The 20704-nt window shown below is 37.2% G+C and overlaps 1 protein-coding gene across 2 annotated transcripts in view; it reads right to left on the bottom strand.

Annotated features, from left to right (window-relative positions):
* The window catches only part of SCYL2 (SCY1 like pseudokinase 2), a 67882-nt gene that overhangs the window by 34074 nt on the left and 13104 nt on the right, over positions 1–20704 (bottom strand). For both annotated transcript variants that reach the window (XM_067009959.1, XM_059081942.2), the window contains exons 2-3: positions 17024–17228; positions 8791–8948 (exon numbers count right to left, since the gene is read on the bottom strand). In XM_067009959.1, coding sequence (XP_066866060.1) covers positions 8791–8948; positions 17024–17200 — 335 coding nt within the window. In that variant the 5' untranslated portion in view covers positions 17201–17228. The remainder of the gene's footprint in view (positions 1–8790; positions 8949–17023; positions 17229–20704) is intronic.

The following is a 20704-nucleotide window of genomic DNA, read 5'->3' as shown; positions in this document are numbered from 1 at the left end:
GCCTGTGTGCGAGCACAGGTCACTCTCCACACCGCCCCTTCCGGGAGCCCATGCAGCCCGCCACTGCCAGGGTCCCGGGATCCAGGGACAGCTTCCCCGGGAGAACGCGCGGTGCGCCTCAGACCGGTGCAGCGTCACGCCGGCCTCTGCCGCCGCGGAAACGTCCCGCATCCGTGCCCCTCCCTCCCCCCGGCCTGTGCCAGAGCCCCTGAATCAGCTGCTCCTTTAACCCCGTCCTGTCTGAGCGAAGGGCAGATGCCCTCGGACGACCTACACGCAGAGGCGGGGCCAAGTCCAAAGCTGAACCCCAGGAGCTGTGCAAACAAAGAGGACAGGGGGAGGTCTCTCCCAGCAGCCTCAGAAGCAGTGGATTAAAGCTCCACAATCAACTTGAAGTGCCCTGCATCTGTGCAATACCTGGATAGACAGCAAAATACCCCAAGTTGAGGAGGTGGACTTTGGGAGCAAGATATACTATTATTTTCCCCTTTTTTCTTTTTGTGAGTGTGTATGTGTGTGCTGCTGTGTGAGATTTTGTCTGTATAGCTTTGCTTGCACCATTTGTCCTAGGGTTAGACCGATCCGTTCTTTTGTTTGTTTGTTTTTTAATAGAAATTTTTCTTAATAATTATTTTTTATTTTAATAACTATATTTTATCCTACTTTATTGTCTTCTCCCTTTCTTTCTTCCTTCCTCCCTTTCCTCCTCTCCTCCTTCCTTCCTTTCCTTTCTTACTTGCTTTCTTCCTTCCTCCCTTCCTTTCTTTCTTCCTTCCTTCCCTCCCTCCCTCCTTCCTTCCTCCCTTTCCTCCTCTCCTCCTTCCTTCCTTTCCTTTCTTACTTGCTTTCTTCCTTCCTCCCTTCCTTTCTTTCTTCCTTCCTTCCCTCCCTCCCTCCTTCCTTCCTTCCTTTCTTTCCTTTCTATTTTTTCTCCCTTTTATTTTGAGCCATGTGGATTAAAGGCTCTTGGCACTCCAGCCAGGAGTCAGGGCTGTGTCTCTGAGGTGGGAGAACCAACCTCAGGACACTGGTCCACAAGAGACCTCCCAGCTCCACGCAATATCAAACGGCGAAAATCTCCCAGAGATCTCCATCTCAACACCAAGACCCAGCTTCACTCAAGGACCAGCAATGAACAGTGCTGGACACCCTATGCCCAACGAAGAGCAAGACAGGTCTACAGCCCCATCCATTAGCAGAGAGGCTGCCTAAAATCATAAGAAGGCTACCAACATCCCCAAACACACCACCAGCCGTGGACCTGCCCACCAGAAAGACAAGATCCAGCCTCATCCACCAGAACACAGGCACTAGTCCCCCCAACCAGGAAACCTACTCAACCCAGTGAACCAACCTTAGCCACTGGGGACAGACACCAAAAACAACGGGAACTACGAACCTGCAGCCTGCAAAAAGGAGACCCCAAACACAGTAAGATAAACAAAATGAGAAAACAGAAAAACACAAAGCAGATGAAGGAGCAAGATAAAAACACACCAGACCTAACAAATGAAGAGGAAATAGGCAGTCTACCTGAAAAAGAATTCAGAATAATGATAGTAAAGATGATTCAAAATCTTGGAAATAGAATAGACAAATTGCAAGAAACAGTTAACAAGGACCTAGAAAAAATAAAGAGGAAGCAAGCAATGATGAGCAACACAATAAATGAAATGAAAAATACTCTAGATGGGATCAATAGCAGAATAACTGAGGCAGAAGGACGGATAAGTGACCTGGAAGATAAAATAGTGGAAATAACTACTGCAGAGCAGAAGAAAGAAAAAAGAATGAAAAGAACTGAGGACAGTCTCAGAGACCTCTGGGACAACATTAAACGCACCAACATTCCAATTATAGGGGTCCCAGAAGAAGAGAAAAAGAAAGGGACTGAGAAAATATTTGAAGAGATTATAGTTGAAAACTTCCCTAATATAGGAAAGGAAATAGTCAATCAAGTCCAGGAAGCACGGAGAGTCCCATACAGGATAAACCCAAGGATAAACATGCCAAGACACATAATAATCAAACTGTCAAAAATTAAATACAAAGAAAACATATTAAAAGCAGCAAGGGAAAAACAACAAAAAACACACAAGGGAATCCCCATAAGGTTCACAGCTGATCTTTCAGCAGAAACTCTGCAAGCCAGAAGGGAGTGGCAGGGCATATTGAAAGTGATGAAGGAAAAAAACCTACAACCAAGATTACTCTACCCAGCAAGGATCTCATTCAGATTTGATGGAGAAATTAAAAACTTTACAGACAAGCACAAGCTGAGAGAGTTCAGCACCACCAAACCAGCTTTACAACAAATGCTAAAGGAACTTCTTTAGGCAAGAAACACAAGACAAGGAAAAGACCTACAAGAACAACCCGAAACAATTAAGTAAATGGTAATAGGAACATACATATCGATAATTACCTTAAATGTAAATGAATTAAATGCTCCCACCAAAAGACACAGACTGGCTGAATGGATACAAAAACAAGACCCATATATATGCTGTCTACAAGAGACCCACTTCAGACCTAGGGACACATACAGACTGAAAGTGAGGGGATGGAAAAAGATATTCCATGCAAATGGAAATCAGAAGAAAGCTGGAGTAGCAATTCTCATATCACACAAAATAGACTTTAAAATAAAAACCATTACAAGAGACAAAGAAGGACACTACATAATGATCAAGGGACCGATCCATGAAGAAGATATAACAATTGTAAATATTTATGCACCCAACATAGGAGCACCTCAATCCATAAGGCAAATACTAACAGCCATAAAAGGGGAAATCAACAGTAACACAATCATAGTAGGGGACTTTAACACCCCACTTTCACCAATGGACAGATCACCCAAAATGAAAATAAATAAGGAAACACAAGCTTTAAATGATACATTACACAAGATGGACTTAATTAATATTTATAGGACATTCCATCCAAAAACAACAGAATACACATTTTTCTCAAGTGCTCATGGAACATTCTCCAGGATTGATCATATATTGGGTCACAAATCTAGCCTTGGCAAATTTAAGAAAATTGAAATCGTATCAAGTATCTTTTCCAACCACAATGCTATGAGACTAGATATCAATTACAGGAAAAGATCTGTAAAAAATACAAACACATGGAGGCTAAATAATACACTACTTAATAACGAAGTGATCACTGAAGAAATCAAAGACTAAATCAAAAAATACTAAGAAACAAATGACAATGGAGACACGACGACGACCCAAAACCTATGGGATGCAGCAAAAGCAGTTCTAAGAGGGAAGTTTATAGCAATACAATCATACCTTAAGAAACAGGAAACATCTCGAATAAACAACCTAACTTTGCACCTAAAGCAGTTAGAGAAAGAAGAACAAAAAAACCCCAAATTTAGCAGAAGGAAAGAAATCATAAAGATCAGATCAGAAATAAATGAAACAGAAATGAAGGAAACAATAGCAAAGATCAATAAAAGTAAAAGCTGGTTCTTTGAGAAGATAAATAAAATTGATAAACCATTAGCCAGACTCATCAAGAAAAAAAGGGAGAAGACTCAAATGAATAGAATTAGAAATGAAAAAGGAGATGTAACAACTGACACTGCAGAAATACAAAAGATTATTAGAGATTACTACAAGCAACTGTATGCCAATAAAATGAACAACCTGGAAGAAATGGACAAATTCTTAGAAATGCACAAGCTGTCGAGACTGAACCAGGAAGAAATAGAAAATATGAACAGACCATTCAAAAGCACTGAAATTGAAACTGTGATTAAAAATTTTCCAACAAACAAAAGCCCAGGACCAGAAGGCTTCACAGGGAAATTCTATCAAACATTTAGAGAAGAGCTAACACCTATCCTTCTCAAACTCTTCCAAAAGATAGCAGAGGGAGGAACACTCCCAAACTCATTCTACGAGGCCACCATCACCCTGATACCAAAACCAGACAAAGATGTCACAAAGAAAGAAAACTATAGGCCAATATCACTGATGAACATAGATGCAAAAATCCTCAACAAAATACTAGCAAACAGAATCCAACAGCACATTAAAAGGATCATACACCATGATCAAGTGGGATTTATTCCAGGAATGCAAGGATTCTTCAATATACACAAATCAATCAACGTGATACACCATATCAACAAATTGAAGGAGAAAAACCATATGATCATCTCAATAGATGCAGAGAAAGCTTTTGACAAAATTCAACACCCATTTATGATAAAAACCCTGCAGAAAGTAGGCATAGAGGGAACTTTCCTCAACATAATAAAGGCCATATATGACAAACCCACAGCCAGCATTGTTCTCAATGGTGAAAAACTGAAACCATTTCCACTAAGATCAGGAACAAGACAAGGTTGCCCACTCTCACCACTCTTATTCAACATAGTTTTGGAAGTTCTAGCCACAGCAATCAGAGAAAAAAAAGAAAATGAATCCAAATAGGAAAAGAAGAAGTAAAGCTTTCACTGTTTGCAGATGACATACTATACATAGAGAATACTAAGGATGCTACCAGAAAACTACTAAAACTAATCAATGAATTTGGTGAAGTAGCAGGATACAAAATTAATGCACAGAAATCTCTGGCATTCTTATATACTAACGATGAAAATCTGGAAGCGAAATTAAGAAAACACTCCCATTTACCATTGCAACAAAAAGAATAAAATATTTAGGAATAAACCTACCCAAGGAGACAAAAGACTTGTATGCAGAAAACTATAAGACACTGATGAAAGAAATTAAAGATGATACAAATAGGTGGAGAAATATACCATATGTTCTTGGATTAGAAGAATCAACATTGTGAAAATGACTCTACTACCCAAAGCAATCTACAGATTCAATGCAATCCCTATCAAATTACCAATGGCAGTTTTTACAGAACTAGAACAAAAAATTTCACAATTTGTATGGAAACACAAAAGACCCCGAATAACCAAAGCAATCTTGAGAACGAAAAATGGAGCTGGAGGAATCAGGTTCCCTGACTTCAGACTATACTACAAGGCTACAGTAATCAAGACAGTATGGTACTAGCACAAGAACAGAAATGTAGCTCAATGGAACAGGACAGAAAGCCCAGAGATAAACCCACACACATATGGTCACCTTATCTTTGATAAAGGAGGGAAGGATATACAGTGGAGAAAAGACAGCCTCTTCAGTAAGTGGTGCTGGGAAAACTGGACAGCTACATGTAAAAGTATGAAATTAGAACACTCCTTAACACCACACACAAAAATAAACTCAAAATGGGTTAAAGACCTAAATGTAAGGCCATACACTACCAAACTCTTAGAGGAAAACATAGGCAGAACACTCTATGATATAAATCACAGCAAGTTCCTTTTTGACCCATCTCCTAGAGAAATGGAAATAAAAACAAAAATAAACAAATGGGACCTAATGAAACTTAAAAGCTTTTGCACAGCAAAGGATACCATAAACAAGACCAAAAGACAACTCTCAGAATGGGAGAAAATATTTGCAAATGAAGCAACTGACAAAGGATTAATATCCAAAATTTATAAGCAACTCATGCAGCTCAATAACAAAAAAACAAACAACCCAATACAAAAATGGGCAGAAGAACTAAATAGACATTTCTCCAAAGAAGATATACAGATTGCCAACAAACACATGAAAGAATGCTCAACATCATTAATCATTAGAGAAATGCAAATCAAAACTACAATGAGATATCATCTCACACCGGTCAGATTGGCCATCATCAAAAACTCTAGAAACAATAAATGCTGGAGAGGGTGTGGAGAAAAGGGAACACTCTTGCACTGCTGGTGGGAATGGAAATTGATACAGCCACTATGGAGAACAGTATGGAGGTTCCTTAAAAAACTACAAATAGAACTACCATACGACCCTGCAATCCCACTACTGGGCATATACCCTGAGAAAACCATAATTCAAAAAGAGTCATGTACCAAAATGTTCATTGCAGCTCTATTTATGATAGCCAGGCCATGGAAGCAACCTAAGTGTCCATCAACAGATGAATGGATAAAAAAGATGTGGCACATATATACAATGGAATATTACTCAGCCATAAAAAGAAATGAAACTGAGTTATTTGTAATGAGGTAGATAGACCTGGAATCTGTCATACAGAGTGAAGTAAGTCAGAAGGAGAAAAACAAATACCGTATGCTAACACATATATATGGAATCTAAGAAAAAAAATGTCATGAAAAGATTAGTGATAGGACGGGAATAAAACACAGACCTACTAGAGCATGGACTTGAGGATATGGGGAGGGGGAAGGGTAAGTTGTGACAAAGTGAGAGAGTGGCATGGACATATATACACTACCAAATGTAAATTAGATAGCTAGTGGGAAGCTGCCGCGTAGCACAGGGAGATCACCTCTGTGCTTTCTGACCACCTAGAGGGGTGGGATAGGGAGGGTGGGAGGGAGGGTGACGCAAGAGGGAAGAGATATGGGAACATATGTATATGTATAACTGATTCACTTTGTTGTAAAGGAGAAACTAACACAGTATTGTAAAATAGTTATACTCCAATAAAGATGTTAAAAAAATGTTAAAAAAATATTTTTTTAAAAAAGCAGAAGTTATTTTTGTCCTTCCCTAAGGGGTTTCTATTTCTATCAATGCTACTGCAATTTTTACAACCTATCAATGAAAATGCCTTAAAGTAATCTTTGAATTATCTCTCTTCATGAATGCCAATAAAGCCCTAGTCCTATAATATTTAAATCACTATAAAAGAAGCTGCAGGGACAGAGAAAGATATAAAACACTGGCCTTTCTCCCTTCAAGAGATTTAAAATGTAATGATGAAATACAAGTTAGGGACTTTCCTCATGGCACAGTGGTTAAAAATCCACCTGCCAATGCAGGAGACACAGGTTCGATCCCTTCTCCAGGAAGATCCCACGTGCCGCGGAACAACAAAGCCCGTGTGCCACAACTACTGTGCTTGTGCTCTAGAGCCCGCAAGCCACAACTACTGAAGCCCATGCGCCACAACAAGAGAAGCCGCCGTAATGAGAAGGCTGCGCACCGCAACAAAGAGTAGCCCCCGCTCGCTGCAACTAGAGAAAGCCCACGCCCAGCAACGAAGACCCAACGCAGCCAAAAATAAGTTAATTAATTAGTTAATTTTTTTTTAAAATCCTACTTTATCCTCAGTCGGCTAAATATTGAGTTACTATATGATCCAGCAAGTTGGCTCCTAGGTTGTACACCAAAGGGAAATGAAAACATATGTCCACACAAAAACTTGTACACAAATGTTCACAGCAGCAGTATTTATAAAAACCAAAAAGGAGAAACAACTCAAATGCCCATCAACTGATGAACAGGTAAACAAAATGTGCTATATTCATACAATGGAATATTTAAAAAAAAAGAAATACAAGTTAAAATAATAAAGGTGGGTAGGTTCTGGTAGGTGACACTATAACTACTGATAGAAAACACTCTAGAGGAAATAGCAGAAACAAGCATGGAGTCAGGAAAGCTCAGGACAAGTGTGACCAACTAAACTTAGTCCACTTTTTGAGACAGAGGGTTCATAATAGGGAGTGTTATGTAAGAAGACAACAACTATAGTCTTCTTCTGGGTTTATTTACACAAAGAAGGGCAGTAAAATATTATCATGATAAAAGATATGAAGTAAGTATATTTCTGGGTAGGCACAGCATAGGCTCAGGAATCAGGGTGCCATAACTATGTGGCTTATGTAGTAGAAGCTCCAATCCTCAGTTCTTCTATATAGTTGTTGAGAATTAAATGAGTTAGACAAATATTAAAAATTTAGTACAGTTTTTCACATGGTAAATATTAGGTTTTTTTCTTTTAGGTTGAAAGAAAAGATCTTGTGCCTTTGGGGGAAGTGAGTAAGTGACAGTAGGTTACTGAAGATTCTAAAGTAAGAACTATGTAGAAATCCAAAATATAAAATAGATAAAAGCCAAACTGTCCAGTTGAAGGGAGATGGGAAGCCTGGGCCCCTGCCAGCTAGGTTCCTCCCCCTGCCTCTTTCTTTCCCTATCCTTAAAATCCTAGGGTCCACAGAACACATTGGCAAACCATTTGGTTAAGATCTGATTTGAGAGGAGAATACAGTCTGCTAAGTAGGAAGGAAGGAATAAATTAGGGGTTATGAGTAATGTGGAAAAGATTTATATAGCTGGGTATCTAAAGGAGTTATTAAAAGCACCAAGGCTGAGGATCCAGTTAAGATTACACAACATAAATTCTGTTTTCTTGTCATTCTCAGCAACAGTTCCCAAGCTCACCTTGAGAAAAAGAGATAGTAGAGTAACTGAGGACTATGGACTGACATACTGGACATAGTAAAAGGTTAAATGTCTAGAACAGTACTGCCTGGAATACACATAAAAATAGCCTCTGAATAATGAATCAATGAAAAGGGGGCAATGAATTCTAGCAAATTAACAAGAAAAATTACTTTCAGGCAGGGACTGTATTCTATACTTCTCTCGCATCTTCCATTTGGACTGCTGTAGTCTTGAACATAGAGTAAACAAATATAGACTCATGGCAAATGTGTAGAAAACTTTTATTAATATTTCAAAAAGAGACATATACATAGAAAATGCAAATAAATTTCAAAGAAGTAACTAATCCATAAGAACTCAACACTCAGTTGATAAGAACTTTTCACTGACAGTATACTGTATAGACAGATTTCAAACATAAAGTTTTTTTTAAAAAAACTATTTGTTTAGGAAGTCTCTTATGTAAGTTTTCATAAAAATTTACCTGGATTCTTCTAAAGGATGCTGGACAGTAAGAAGTCGAGGGTGTCGTAGTCGAGTTAACTGTTGGACTCCTCGTTTTAGAGAATCGATGATTTGATCCTTTTCAAATTTTTGATATTTGTCAATCAGCTTCTTATCAAAGACAAAAACAGCTACTTCCTAATGAAAGAAATGTGTAACTAATTAATCAAGAATATATAAAAGCAATAAAATTTTGAGTGTCACAACAGTCTACAAATAGAAATAACTAAAAACTAATGGTGCATTTTAGCACCATTGTAATACTTTTCTGATATTAAAAAGTTGGTTTCTTCATAATTATTCAATTTAAATATTTTTAGAGTTATGAGACTAAGAACCCTCATCTAGGGAGAACATAGGAAAATCTCCATCTCTGAACTCTGGTATCAGAGATACACACAAACTGTGTGTTAAAAAATTCAAAATGCTTTTCATAGTGATAACCCTGGATTATACTACAAAATCTTGAAATGCTTTTTAAAAGAAACGTCTTATATGTCAGGGAGTGCTTATTTATACAAAAACTCAATTTGTAAGCATCTTATTTGTTTTTTTTTTTTTTTGCGGTACGCAGGCCTCTCACTGTTGTGGCCTCTCCTGTTGCAGAGCACAGGCTCCGGACGCACAGGCTCAGTGGCCATGGCTCACGGGCCCAGCCACTCCACAGCATGTGGGATCTTCCCGGACCGGGGCACAAACCCGTGTGCCCTGCATCGGCAGGTGGACTCTCAACCACTGCGCCACCAGGGAAGCCCCAAGATGTTTTAAGTCTTAAAAAAAAGATTACATGAAGTAACTTCTGAGCTCCTACAGATTTCATCACTCTAAAGGCAGAACACTACAGTTCATAAAGAAAAAGAAAAACACAACTCTCTCTGACATTCATTTATTGTTTTAGGTCAAAAATGCAAGATTCCTACATAGATCAGAACAGGTTATCAACTATCTTAAAAATATTTTCTTTGTTCGGATCAGTTAATTAAAATTAACCAATGTCAACAAAGTAATGACTAATTAAATAACCTTTAGGCCTCATACTGACTCCTTAAAAGAAAACTCTTAGCCTGCACCTTGAAAGCTTTCAACAGAATAGACTATCATCTAATTTCTAAATTTGTCTTTCCTCTACTACTTCACTATACTACCCCTCTGCCAACACATATCACTTGTATAAAAATCCTATCCGTCTATACCTATATGTATATTACAAGCTTCTTGAAGAAACAAACCATGCCATAAGTGTCTCTGTACCCACCACAGGATCTTCACCTAAAAGATACTCAGATGTTCATTGCCTACTGATGGTCAATAAAGATAAGCAACTACTAGAAGCATTTCATTATCATGCTGAATTAAAACCATTTTCAACTTTTCATTATGAAAATTTTCAAACATACAAAAAAAATGAGGTAGTGCAATCATCCAATATATCTTCCACTTAAAATTCAACTATTAATGCTAATTAAAATGTGAGGCTCTTTTTGCAAAATTACAAATACCAAATATAAAATAATGTAAGCAACATTTGGCATTCTATTGTTTATTCACTTCATATTTTTTTAAATACACTGGCAAAAAGAGTTACCCATAAATAAAAAGTATTTTTTCTAAATAGCCTATCTTTAAACAAAAAAGGCTATGAAATAAATTATCTTTTCTAAAAATTAATATTTGTCATAATGGAGGCTGTATCTTTTGATATAGACCTAATTTATAACTATTAAAAGCTACTTGCTTACTATAACTACAAAGTTGAACTCTCACTGAAAACAAGATAATTTAAGTAATAAAATCTGAGTTAGTATACACCAATGTGTCTAGGATTCCCTAATAGCAATCATGAACTCCACTAACCTATTCCTCAGAGCCACCAGAGATGGTTTTTGAAACACAGACATTCCCTGAAATCCTTTATTTTATGGGCCTTTCAGGACTGGCTGGTGGTAACTCCAAGCATCATGTTCTTCCTTTTTTTGTGTGATTTTGGGACAATGTTCCTTTCTCAAAACAATAAAACAAAATCTAAGTTTTTATTTAGATTAAGTTAAAAATAAGTTGAGATGACTGACAGATAACAAGATATACTCCTTAAAATTACTAGAGATAGTCTATGATCATTTTTGATCTGAGCAACTTGACTAGCACATTCACCTTTGCACAATGGTTTCCTTTACATTAAAGCTGTTAATATTTTAGAATTTAACTATTTATAATAATTTAATTATGCCTCTGTCTACACATTAGCAAGCTTTACCCCATGAACACTGGCATCTAGAATAACAATGTAAATTCTGTAATAAGGAAGGAACTGTGTCCAAGCCTACATATGGTAGAGTGGATATGAATAGGTAAATTTTTACTGCATAATTTTTAAAAATCGATCAATCTTTATTATCCTCATATGAATAGCAATTTAACTGGGGGTGTTAAGAAGCTTATGACCAGGGCAAAAGAAATAAGCCAACAAGTATGACTTTTAAGGCAAAATAAGACTGAAGTTGCCTTATTTTTTTTAAAAAAAGAACTACTCCAAAACTGTATAAAAAAGATTGTAATAAATGTGGGACACTAGAAGACTCCTAATAAATGTTAAATTCATTTGAAGAGTAGTCACCTGGCAACACAGAATCTTGTGTCAAGATAAACAGAAATGCTTAATAAATAAATGCGTGAATAGCCTGAGAACCAGGCAAAATTTATATATAAACATACACACATGCGCACGTATTTTTTAAAACATTTTCCCCCCAAATAAATCCCTTGGCTTGACATAGGAGGGTTGAAAGAGATTTCAAAATGTTGAGCTATTCTTCTACTTGAAAAGAAGTAAAAGTTATATACACAGGTGGGACAGAAACTATTTATGTAGTGCTTTTATTACAAATGATTTAAATATATTAGCAGCCTTTATAGTTATAGTATTCCTGTCTAATAGATACGGTGATGGTATTTCAATTTTAAAGGACATATATATGAAGCAAACATTTCTCACTTATATATACAGTTTGACCAAAAAAATCTCCCTTTAATGACTTGTTTAAATAAAGTCTAATTAAAAATTAGAAAAGCTAATGAAATCTAGTACAGGGCATTTGTCTCAGAAATCTCTCTTAAATATTCTTTAAAAAGGAAATAAGGATATGTTTGAAAAGACTGTCTATGCTTATAAAACTATTTTAGTCCTAAATATGCTACTCTGTAGAAAGACTAAGTCAGTTTCAAAGCTATAAGAGAAATACAGCAGAATAATCTCTAAGCCCAGCAACTATCTACTAGACATTATAAAAGTTCAAAAGGTAGGGGAGCAGGAAATATTTCACTGAATTTTCAAAAATTAAATAGCCCTTTTTAGTTCAAAAGACTAACTATGGAAAGGTTTGGGCAGAGATGTGGAGAACTATAACTGCTGGTGGATGTGTACATTGGTACAAACACTCTGGAAAGCTTTCTGGCACTGAACAAATACATACACTATTACCTAGCAATTCCATATCTAGGTAACATGTCATATATGCCAACAGCACACAACAATGTTCACAGCAGTACTCTATATATATCAACGAAAAGAAAAATTGCTATGTTCAACTACATAGATGTACTTAATGAAAATAAATTTAAGAAAAGGGAGCCAAACACAAAAGTACATGCCATGGTTCCACCTAAACAAAATTCAAAAACTGGCAAGATTATTCCTAAGTGTCAAAGGACAGGAGAGCAGTTACCCCTGGAGAGAAGAGGCGGGGTTGGGGTGGGGGGAGGTAGTAAATGTGAAGAGACATGAGTATTAGCAATATTTTCTTGATATGGATGCTAGTTACACAGGTGTGTTCACTGTGAACATTCAAAAAGCTGCTCACTCATGATTTGTGCACTATTCTGTATGTGAGTTCTTAAAAATAAGTTTATATTTTAAAAATTAGACAATTTAAATTCCTAAATGTCACCTTGAAATGTTTTATAGCATCTCTAGAAAGACATTCTAGAAAGAGTAATGGTTAAGAACTAAGAGCTACTTCTAATTAAACACTCAAAAAGGAAACTAAATAGCACTTGAGCCTAAATAGTAGCTTCCAGTGCTAATAAGTTTTATTTAAAGATCTATCCATTTCAACATGTTTACATGTTGTATTTGGTTAAGTTTATCTAAATAATGACTTTTAAAAATCTTAACAGCTCATTTTATATACAAAACTGGCCTAAGAAATTTATTTTACTGCAAAAAATCAACTATATACGTGTCTTGAAGATTCTTAGAATTCTTAATTTCACTTTCATAAATTATTCACTTTGAGGTGTTTCTTCAACGAATGTCTTTCAAAAATAATAAAAAGCAACAGAAATTTGTTTTTGGAAGCATAAAGACAGAATAATAATACAGATGTCCAATCAGGTACAATGAAGGCACAAGTAACCAGGAACAAGTAACTTTTTATTTACCAATTCTTTATCTTGCTGCATTCCAGGTTTCATAAATATGTACTTTTTCTCAACAGTTTCATAAGTGCTATTATTGCTACTCTTCTAAGAGGGCTTCAAACATTTAGGTTAAAAAGTTAAAGTTGGGACTTCCCTGGTGGCATAGTAGTTAAGAATACGCCTGCCAATGAAGGGACACGGATTCGAGCCCTGGTCCGGGAAGATCCCACATGATCCGAAGCAACTAAGCCCATGTGCCACAACTACTGAGCCTGAGCTCTAGAGCCCGGGAGCCACAACTACTGAGCCCACGCGCCACACTACCAAAGCCTGTGCACCTAGAGCCCGTGCTCCGCAACAAGAGAAGCCACTGCAATGAGAAGCCTGCACACCACAAAGAAGAGTAGCCCCAGCTCACCGCAACTAGAGAAAGTCCATGTGCAGCAACAAAGACCCAACGCAGCCAAAAATAAATTTTAAAAAGTTACAAGTTCTACATGATCTGAAAATTATAATTAATCATGTACTAATGTGAACTTGAAATAACTCTAGGAAAAAAATAAACAGATAATCTTTAAAGGGGTATGCAAACCTTTAAAAAATACTAATACAAGGATTCTTTTTTTTTTTTTTTTTTTTTGCGGTACGTGGGCCTCTCACTGTTGTGGCCTCTCCCATTGCGGAGCACAGACTCCGGACACGCAGGCTCAGCGGCCATGGCTCACGGGCCCAGCCTCTCTGCAGCATGTGGGATCTTTCTGGACTGGGGCACGAACCCGTGTCCCCTGCATTGGCAGGCGGACTCACAACCACTGTGCCACCAGGGAAGCCCACAAGGATTCTTTTAACTTGGAAATACTGTTGTGTTTTTTGTTGTTGTTAAGTTTCTTTTTTGGACAATGTGAAATTATGATACTTTTTTTGAAGATCATGTAAAAAAAAAAGTGAAATGGGGGAAAAGAACAAGATTTAAACTTCAAATGCAATGGTTTAAATATCATGGTATTTATTTCACTGCCATGTAACAACAGAAAACACTTTCATATTTTTAACTATTAAAACCAGGTATGAAAGCTTCCCTGGTGGCGCAGTGGTTAAGAATCTGCCCGTCAATGCAGGGGACATGGGTTCAAGCCCTGGTTAAGGAAGATCCCACATGCCACAACTAAGTCCGCATTCCCCAACTACTGAAGCCTGCGCGCCACAACTACTGAAGCCCGTGTGACACAACTACTGAAGCCCATGCGCCTAGAGCCCATGCTCTGGAACAAGAGAAGCCACCACAATGAGAAGCCCACACACCGCAATGAAGAGCAGCCCCACTCACGGCAACTAGAGAAAGCTGGCGCACAGCAACAAACACCCAACACAGACAAAAATAAATAAATCAATAAATTTATTAAAAGAAAAAACAGGTATGAGAATCTCCTAGCCCAAAGTCTCTTACCCGATGTTTACCTCAAAGTCAAATTTAAGATCATATATTCTACTATAAAACACAACTACAATCAAGTACACTCACTGTATGCTAAATCAAATAAAGCTGAGAGGGTAAGAAAGATGACTTCAGTCTCAACGTCCCTTTAAGGGGGAAGAAAAGGACTAGCAGAGTATCCTTTTCCATTATTTTTCTCCCAGTTTCTCTAAAATCAGCACTGCCCAATAGAACTTTCAATGATGATAGAAAGCTCTATACCTGCACTGTCCAATATGGTAATATGAGTCACATGTGGCTATGGAGCATTTGAAATGTGACTGGTCCAATAAAGAAACTGAATTTAATCTTATTAAATTTTAATTAATTGAAAAAGCCATATATATAGCTTATGGCTACCATACTGTATTAAGTACAGCTCTAGATTATCTATTTTCTCTGATTACCTTTTAATAAAAATGAGGCTATTGAAAAAATAACTAAAACTTTTCAATTAAGGGAGAAATTCAAATGAGGCTTCAGTGCCAAGAAACTTAGCTATTCCTTAAGGAATTAGTCAGCAGTCCAGACAGGATACTCAGAATTCTGACCCTCTGAGGTTTGAATGAGGCAAAAGAAAATTCAAAATCCACAGAGAGCAATGATATATTCTAAAACTATCTTTTTCCTCGAAGCAATAAATTTGGGGAAAAAAAGGAATACAGTTAAAGTTTCATAAGAGAACTCAGTTCCGGAAGTCAGCAGTTGAGAAATGCTGTATTAATGTGTAATATCTAATCAACTATCTATTATTTGTGCCTGGTTCTCATGTTCTATGAGCAACAACAGAAGCTCCAACATTAGAGGATTTCAGCATATGAACTAATGATATAAACACAAACACCTAGAACTCTTTTGGTTAAGGACAAAAACACTACTATGTTATCACATCCTTAATAAACAATGCAAAATTTAGTAAATTTGGTGTTATTTCATTTTCCCTTTATATAATTGATTATAAAAGCAATTTGTGCTGGTGTTGGAGGTTGGTCATTTATATAACTTCATGACCTCATTCATAACTTTTTAAGTAATCAATATTCAAGAAACCATTTATTTTTTGGATGAGCTCTTGGTGAAAGAGAAAACAATGTTCAAAAGTGACCAATCAATATTTAAGATAAAGATCAACTTTGGACTTAAAGACTACTAACCAAATGGCAATAAAAGCAAGATTTACAGGTCAGATACAAACCACATACCAGCAATCTATCACAGAACCAAGATTCTTCCTTCATAAAAGGATAACAAAAGCCAATTCCGTCTTTAATATACTTATTTGGGAAATAAGCTGATTTTGGAAAAGTCACAATACATACCCACAATTGTACAATTTTGATAGTCATTGGAAAATATGTGTATTAAATCCCATGTCTTAAATTCGATATGTTTCACATATAGAGAAGTAAAAGTACTTTTGGAAACAGTGATTTTTCTTTTTTCTTTTTTGATTCTTCTTTTTAAAGAACATATTTCCACAAACACTTTAAACCTGGAGATTTCTCAATTCTTTAACAATTCCAACAGAAAGTTGTTAGTAAAATTTAACACTAACAATCCTCCACATTTCTAAGAACCGTCTGTTGGTCTCTTAAGTCAAATAAAAATAAAAATAAAAATATAACTAATTCAAACTACTCTTCACTAAAAGAACAGTTTAAAAATAATTTTAAAATCAATATACCCCCAAACATACTACTGATTATATGCCACAAATGTATCCCCTGATGGTAAAAACTATAGTGTTGATAAATACGAAAAAATATTATAGAAGTCGACTTCCTATAAGGCTATAGAATAAAAGAGGGACTAAGGATGCTTAAAAAAAGAATGTTAGAAAAATTTAACTGAGTATTTTGTCGTAACGTATTGATAAAGATAAAAAGGAACATGGTAATTTTTATTCTAAAACACTTTGCTAAAAGAGGGAGGAGATATGGGGATATATGTATATGTATAGCTGATTCACTTGGTTATAAAGCAGAAACTAACACACAGTTGTAAAGCAATTATACTCCAATAAAGATGTTAAAAAAATTTTAAAAACCACTTTGCTAAATATTAAAATCTAATACACTTATTTGTGCAACTGATATGTTTGTTATTAAGTAAACAAAATTAAAGTACAAGATGAGATGATATATCAAACAATGTATTTGTAACCAGGAGATTCAAGGGCACGTTTAAAAGCATTTGTTTTTCTATGACTTCATTAGATGAAACGACAACTAAAGAACCCATTACTTTTAGCATTTCTTAACATAAAAATGCATACATGCACATTATGGTACTTATTAGCATGTGTGTCTAAACTAAAACTTACCTGCTTTGTTGACTTTTTTGTGCCATTAAAAATCTTCCAAGCTAGACCACTGCCACCACTGGCAATGTGTCGACCAACATCGAATTCTCTAGTGACAGGATTTCCCATCACAGCACTAGTGACATCAGCTGTTACTTTTGTAACCGTACTCTTCAACTTATTAAGCATGGACTCCATGGCTGCAATTCTGGGTAGTTATAGTTACCTAGAAACATAGGGGGACAGGAGAGCACAGATCATTTGTTTTTACTTCTTTAAGTATTTACTCATTATTTAGTCTGAAAGCTTAATATACCCCAAACAATGAGCAAAACAATCCTATAGAAACAAAAGCTATATGTTAGTTTTGCCTTCAGAGAACCCAATATACTTGAATGCAAATTTAAGTCTAGGAACCAAACTGTGCTTCAACCTCAATTGTCACAGACCAATAAGAGAAAAGACATATTCATATTGACACTAACATAAATGTTGCTCAACTATATAACATGGTCCACATTATAAGACCCTTTAAGACTTAAAGTGGTGTAGAGGGTCTGAATCTTCACAGTAAAAAAAAAAACTATAGGGCTTTGCTGGTGGTGCAGTGGTTAAGAATCCGCCTGCCAATGCAGGGAACACAGGTTCAAACCCTGGTCCAGGAAGATCCCACATACCGTGGAACAACTAAGCCCGTGCGCCACAACTACTGAGCCTAAGCTCTAGAGCCCACAAGCCACAACTACTGAGCCCACGTGCCACACCTACCGAAGCCTGTGCACCTAGAGCCCATGCTCTGCAACAAGAGAAGCCACCACAATAAGAAGCTGCGCACCACAACGAAGAGTAGCCCCAGCTTGCCACGTGCAGCAATGAAGACCCAACGCAGCCAAATATAAATAAATAAATAAATAAGTTTATTTTAAAAAAAATATATAAAAAAACCTGAAAGGCTCTAATGTTATACTAAGCAATAAATTTGTATTTCATAAAAGTTTTGTTCACTATTAAAATAATCACTGTTGGGTTTCCCTGGTGGCGCAGTGGTTGAGAATCCACCTGCCGATGCAGGGGACGTGGGTTCATGCTCTGGTCTGGGAAGATCCCACGTGCTGCAGAGTGGCTGGGCCCATGAGCCATGGCCACTGAGCCTGTGCATCCAGAGCCTGTGCTCCTCAAAGGGAGAGGCCACAACAGTGAGAGGCCCACGTACCGCAAAAAAAAAAAAAAAAAAATCACTGTTGAACTATGAAGTCATTTAAGAATAATTTCTAAACAAAAAGCTAAAGGACAATAACACATGAACAAGCAATAGGTAATAAAATATTTTTCAGATTTTACACATTTCTGGTGATGATGGAGGAACAAACACTATATTTACCCTCCCTCCTCAACAACTGGAAACTGGACAAAATATATGAAACAAATGTTTTCAGATATTGAACAGGCAGCACAGGCCATGTGATCCCAGTGAGAAAGCAAACAAGGTGAATTCTAGGGTTGCCCCAACTTTCTGCCTAGAGGCACACTGCAAATCATGGAGTAGACAAAAGAATCCCAAGCACAGTCTAACTGAATTAAGGAGTTGAGGAAAGAAATTGGAATTCAATGATGCTGCGATGGCTGAACTTCTGAGATAGAATTTCAAAGAGAAGGGGGAAGAGGAAAACAAAAATTTTAAGGAAAAAAACCAGAAGGGAACAGTGATGAAAAAGAGCTCCAGAAATTTGCAGGGGTCCCCCTGATGCTTTGTTGAATACTAAGATGCACATACATAGTGTGCAACTTCACCAGGTTGAAATGGAGCAGGACCCTATGGGGCCCTCTCAGGTACAAATACTTTCTGTGTCCCCCCACTTCTCGTTTGTAGGAAATAGGCTTCATTCAGTCCCCTTGACCTTCCCTGAGTTCCAAAGGGCAAAATCAAACAATTGCTTATCAGGGAAGGGAGGGAATGCAGAAACAAAAGAGGAGCACTCAAGAAACAATAATGCAGCCTCGGGGCAGGGTCCTGGTACTCAAAGAATATACATAACAATACCTTTGAGTTCCTCTACAGGAACTAAGCCCTCCCCCCCAGGTAGAGGATTATAACTTCAGGTTGAGTATGAGATTCCTGGAACACCACTCTGCTACCTCAGCACCAACCAAGCATAAGAAATTCTGCACACAGTGGAAGATAAACTAGACTGATCCCCTCCCCAAATGATTCTCCCTTTAAAAACTTTCATGATCAAGCAGAATCTTTGGAGTTGGGTTTTTGGACACCAGTCTGCCATCTCCTCAAGGTGCTGGCCTCCTGAATAAAGCACCTTTGCGTTCTTACCAGCAATTGCCTCTCAAGTATTGGCTTTCAAGCAGCAAGCAGCCGAACCTGAATTCAGTAAGAAGGTCAGGCAAGGAACAACTAGCGAGCTGTGAGCTGAATAGTTACAGAGTTCATACGGGGCTGCAAATCTTTTAATTTTTCAAGCTAGAGTGGAGAGACCTCATTGATCACTAAAGGCATTCAGTAGAAAGCCCAGAAGGACTATGCCTTGGTACAGAATAAACCATTCCTAAAGTATCCTAAACCTGCCCTAACAAACTAAAAAGCTAGCCTCAAATGATCCAACTAATCATAAATTACTTAACTGCTTACCAGAATGAAACCCAATATTCATGAAATGGAGACAAAAATAATTTCAGATACTAGGCCAATATAACATTCACAATGTTCAGTATGCAATCAACAATTAATTATCAGACATGCCAAGAAGCAAGAAAATGTGATCATAACCAAAACCAAAATCAGTCAATAAAAACAGACTCCAAAATGAGCTTATAGAATTAGCAGCAAAGATATAAAAAACTATCATATGTCCAAGTGAGACAGGAAGGAAGAGGTCAGGGGATAACAGTTAAAAGAATGACACAGCCATTGAGGATATGACAAAAAGTGGTTAGGCCCAAGATGGCAGAAGATCTGACTTCCGGTAGACCTTGAGCCTCATTATATGCTCATTGTAATACATTAGAATGCTAAATGACACACCCACAGGTGCCATGACAGCTCTGAGGCTGACCATAAAAGGCCAAAAAGTGAGCAGTGGTCTAGTTCCTGGAAATCCCTGTCCCTTTCCCAAAACAGTTGAAATAATCCTCCCACTCATTAGCATATGAAATTACCCAGCCCATAAAAATTAACAACTACATATCCCAAGGCCGCTCTCACTTTCTGAGACAGTCTGCATTCTGCCAATTTTAATGTTTATCTCTCTAAATAAACCTGCTTTCACTTTGCTTTGGCTGGCTCTTGAATTCTTTCCATACAGGAAGCCAAGGACCCTCACTTGGCAGCCTGTCCTGGGACTCACCAGAGACCTGAGACATGACTATTCTCTCACTTCTCTCTTCTCCTGCAAAACAAGTATTTAGAGGAAAGCATGAACATAATAAAAGAAAATGGAATATTTAAAAAAATCAAATGAACACTCTAGAGACAAAAATATCTCAAAAACTCAGAGGATATAATTACCAGATTAGACAATGTAGGGAAAAAAGATAGTGAAACCTGAAGATAGAGTAAAAGACTGGGAAAAAAAATAAATGAACAAAGTCTCAGTGATCTGTGGGACAATATCACAGTCTAACATATATAACTGAATCTCAAAAATGAGAGGGAAAGGGGAGAATAATATTTGAAAAATAGCCAAAAATTTT

This window comes from Kogia breviceps, chromosome 12, assembly GCF_026419965.1.
Source record: "Kogia breviceps isolate mKogBre1 chromosome 12, mKogBre1 haplotype 1, whole genome shotgun sequence".
Taxonomy (NCBI): Eukaryota; Metazoa; Chordata; class Mammalia; order Artiodactyla; family Physeteridae; genus Kogia; species Kogia breviceps.
The sequence above is the reverse complement of the archived record's forward strand: the minus strand, read 5'-3'. Positions and strand labels throughout refer to the sequence as shown.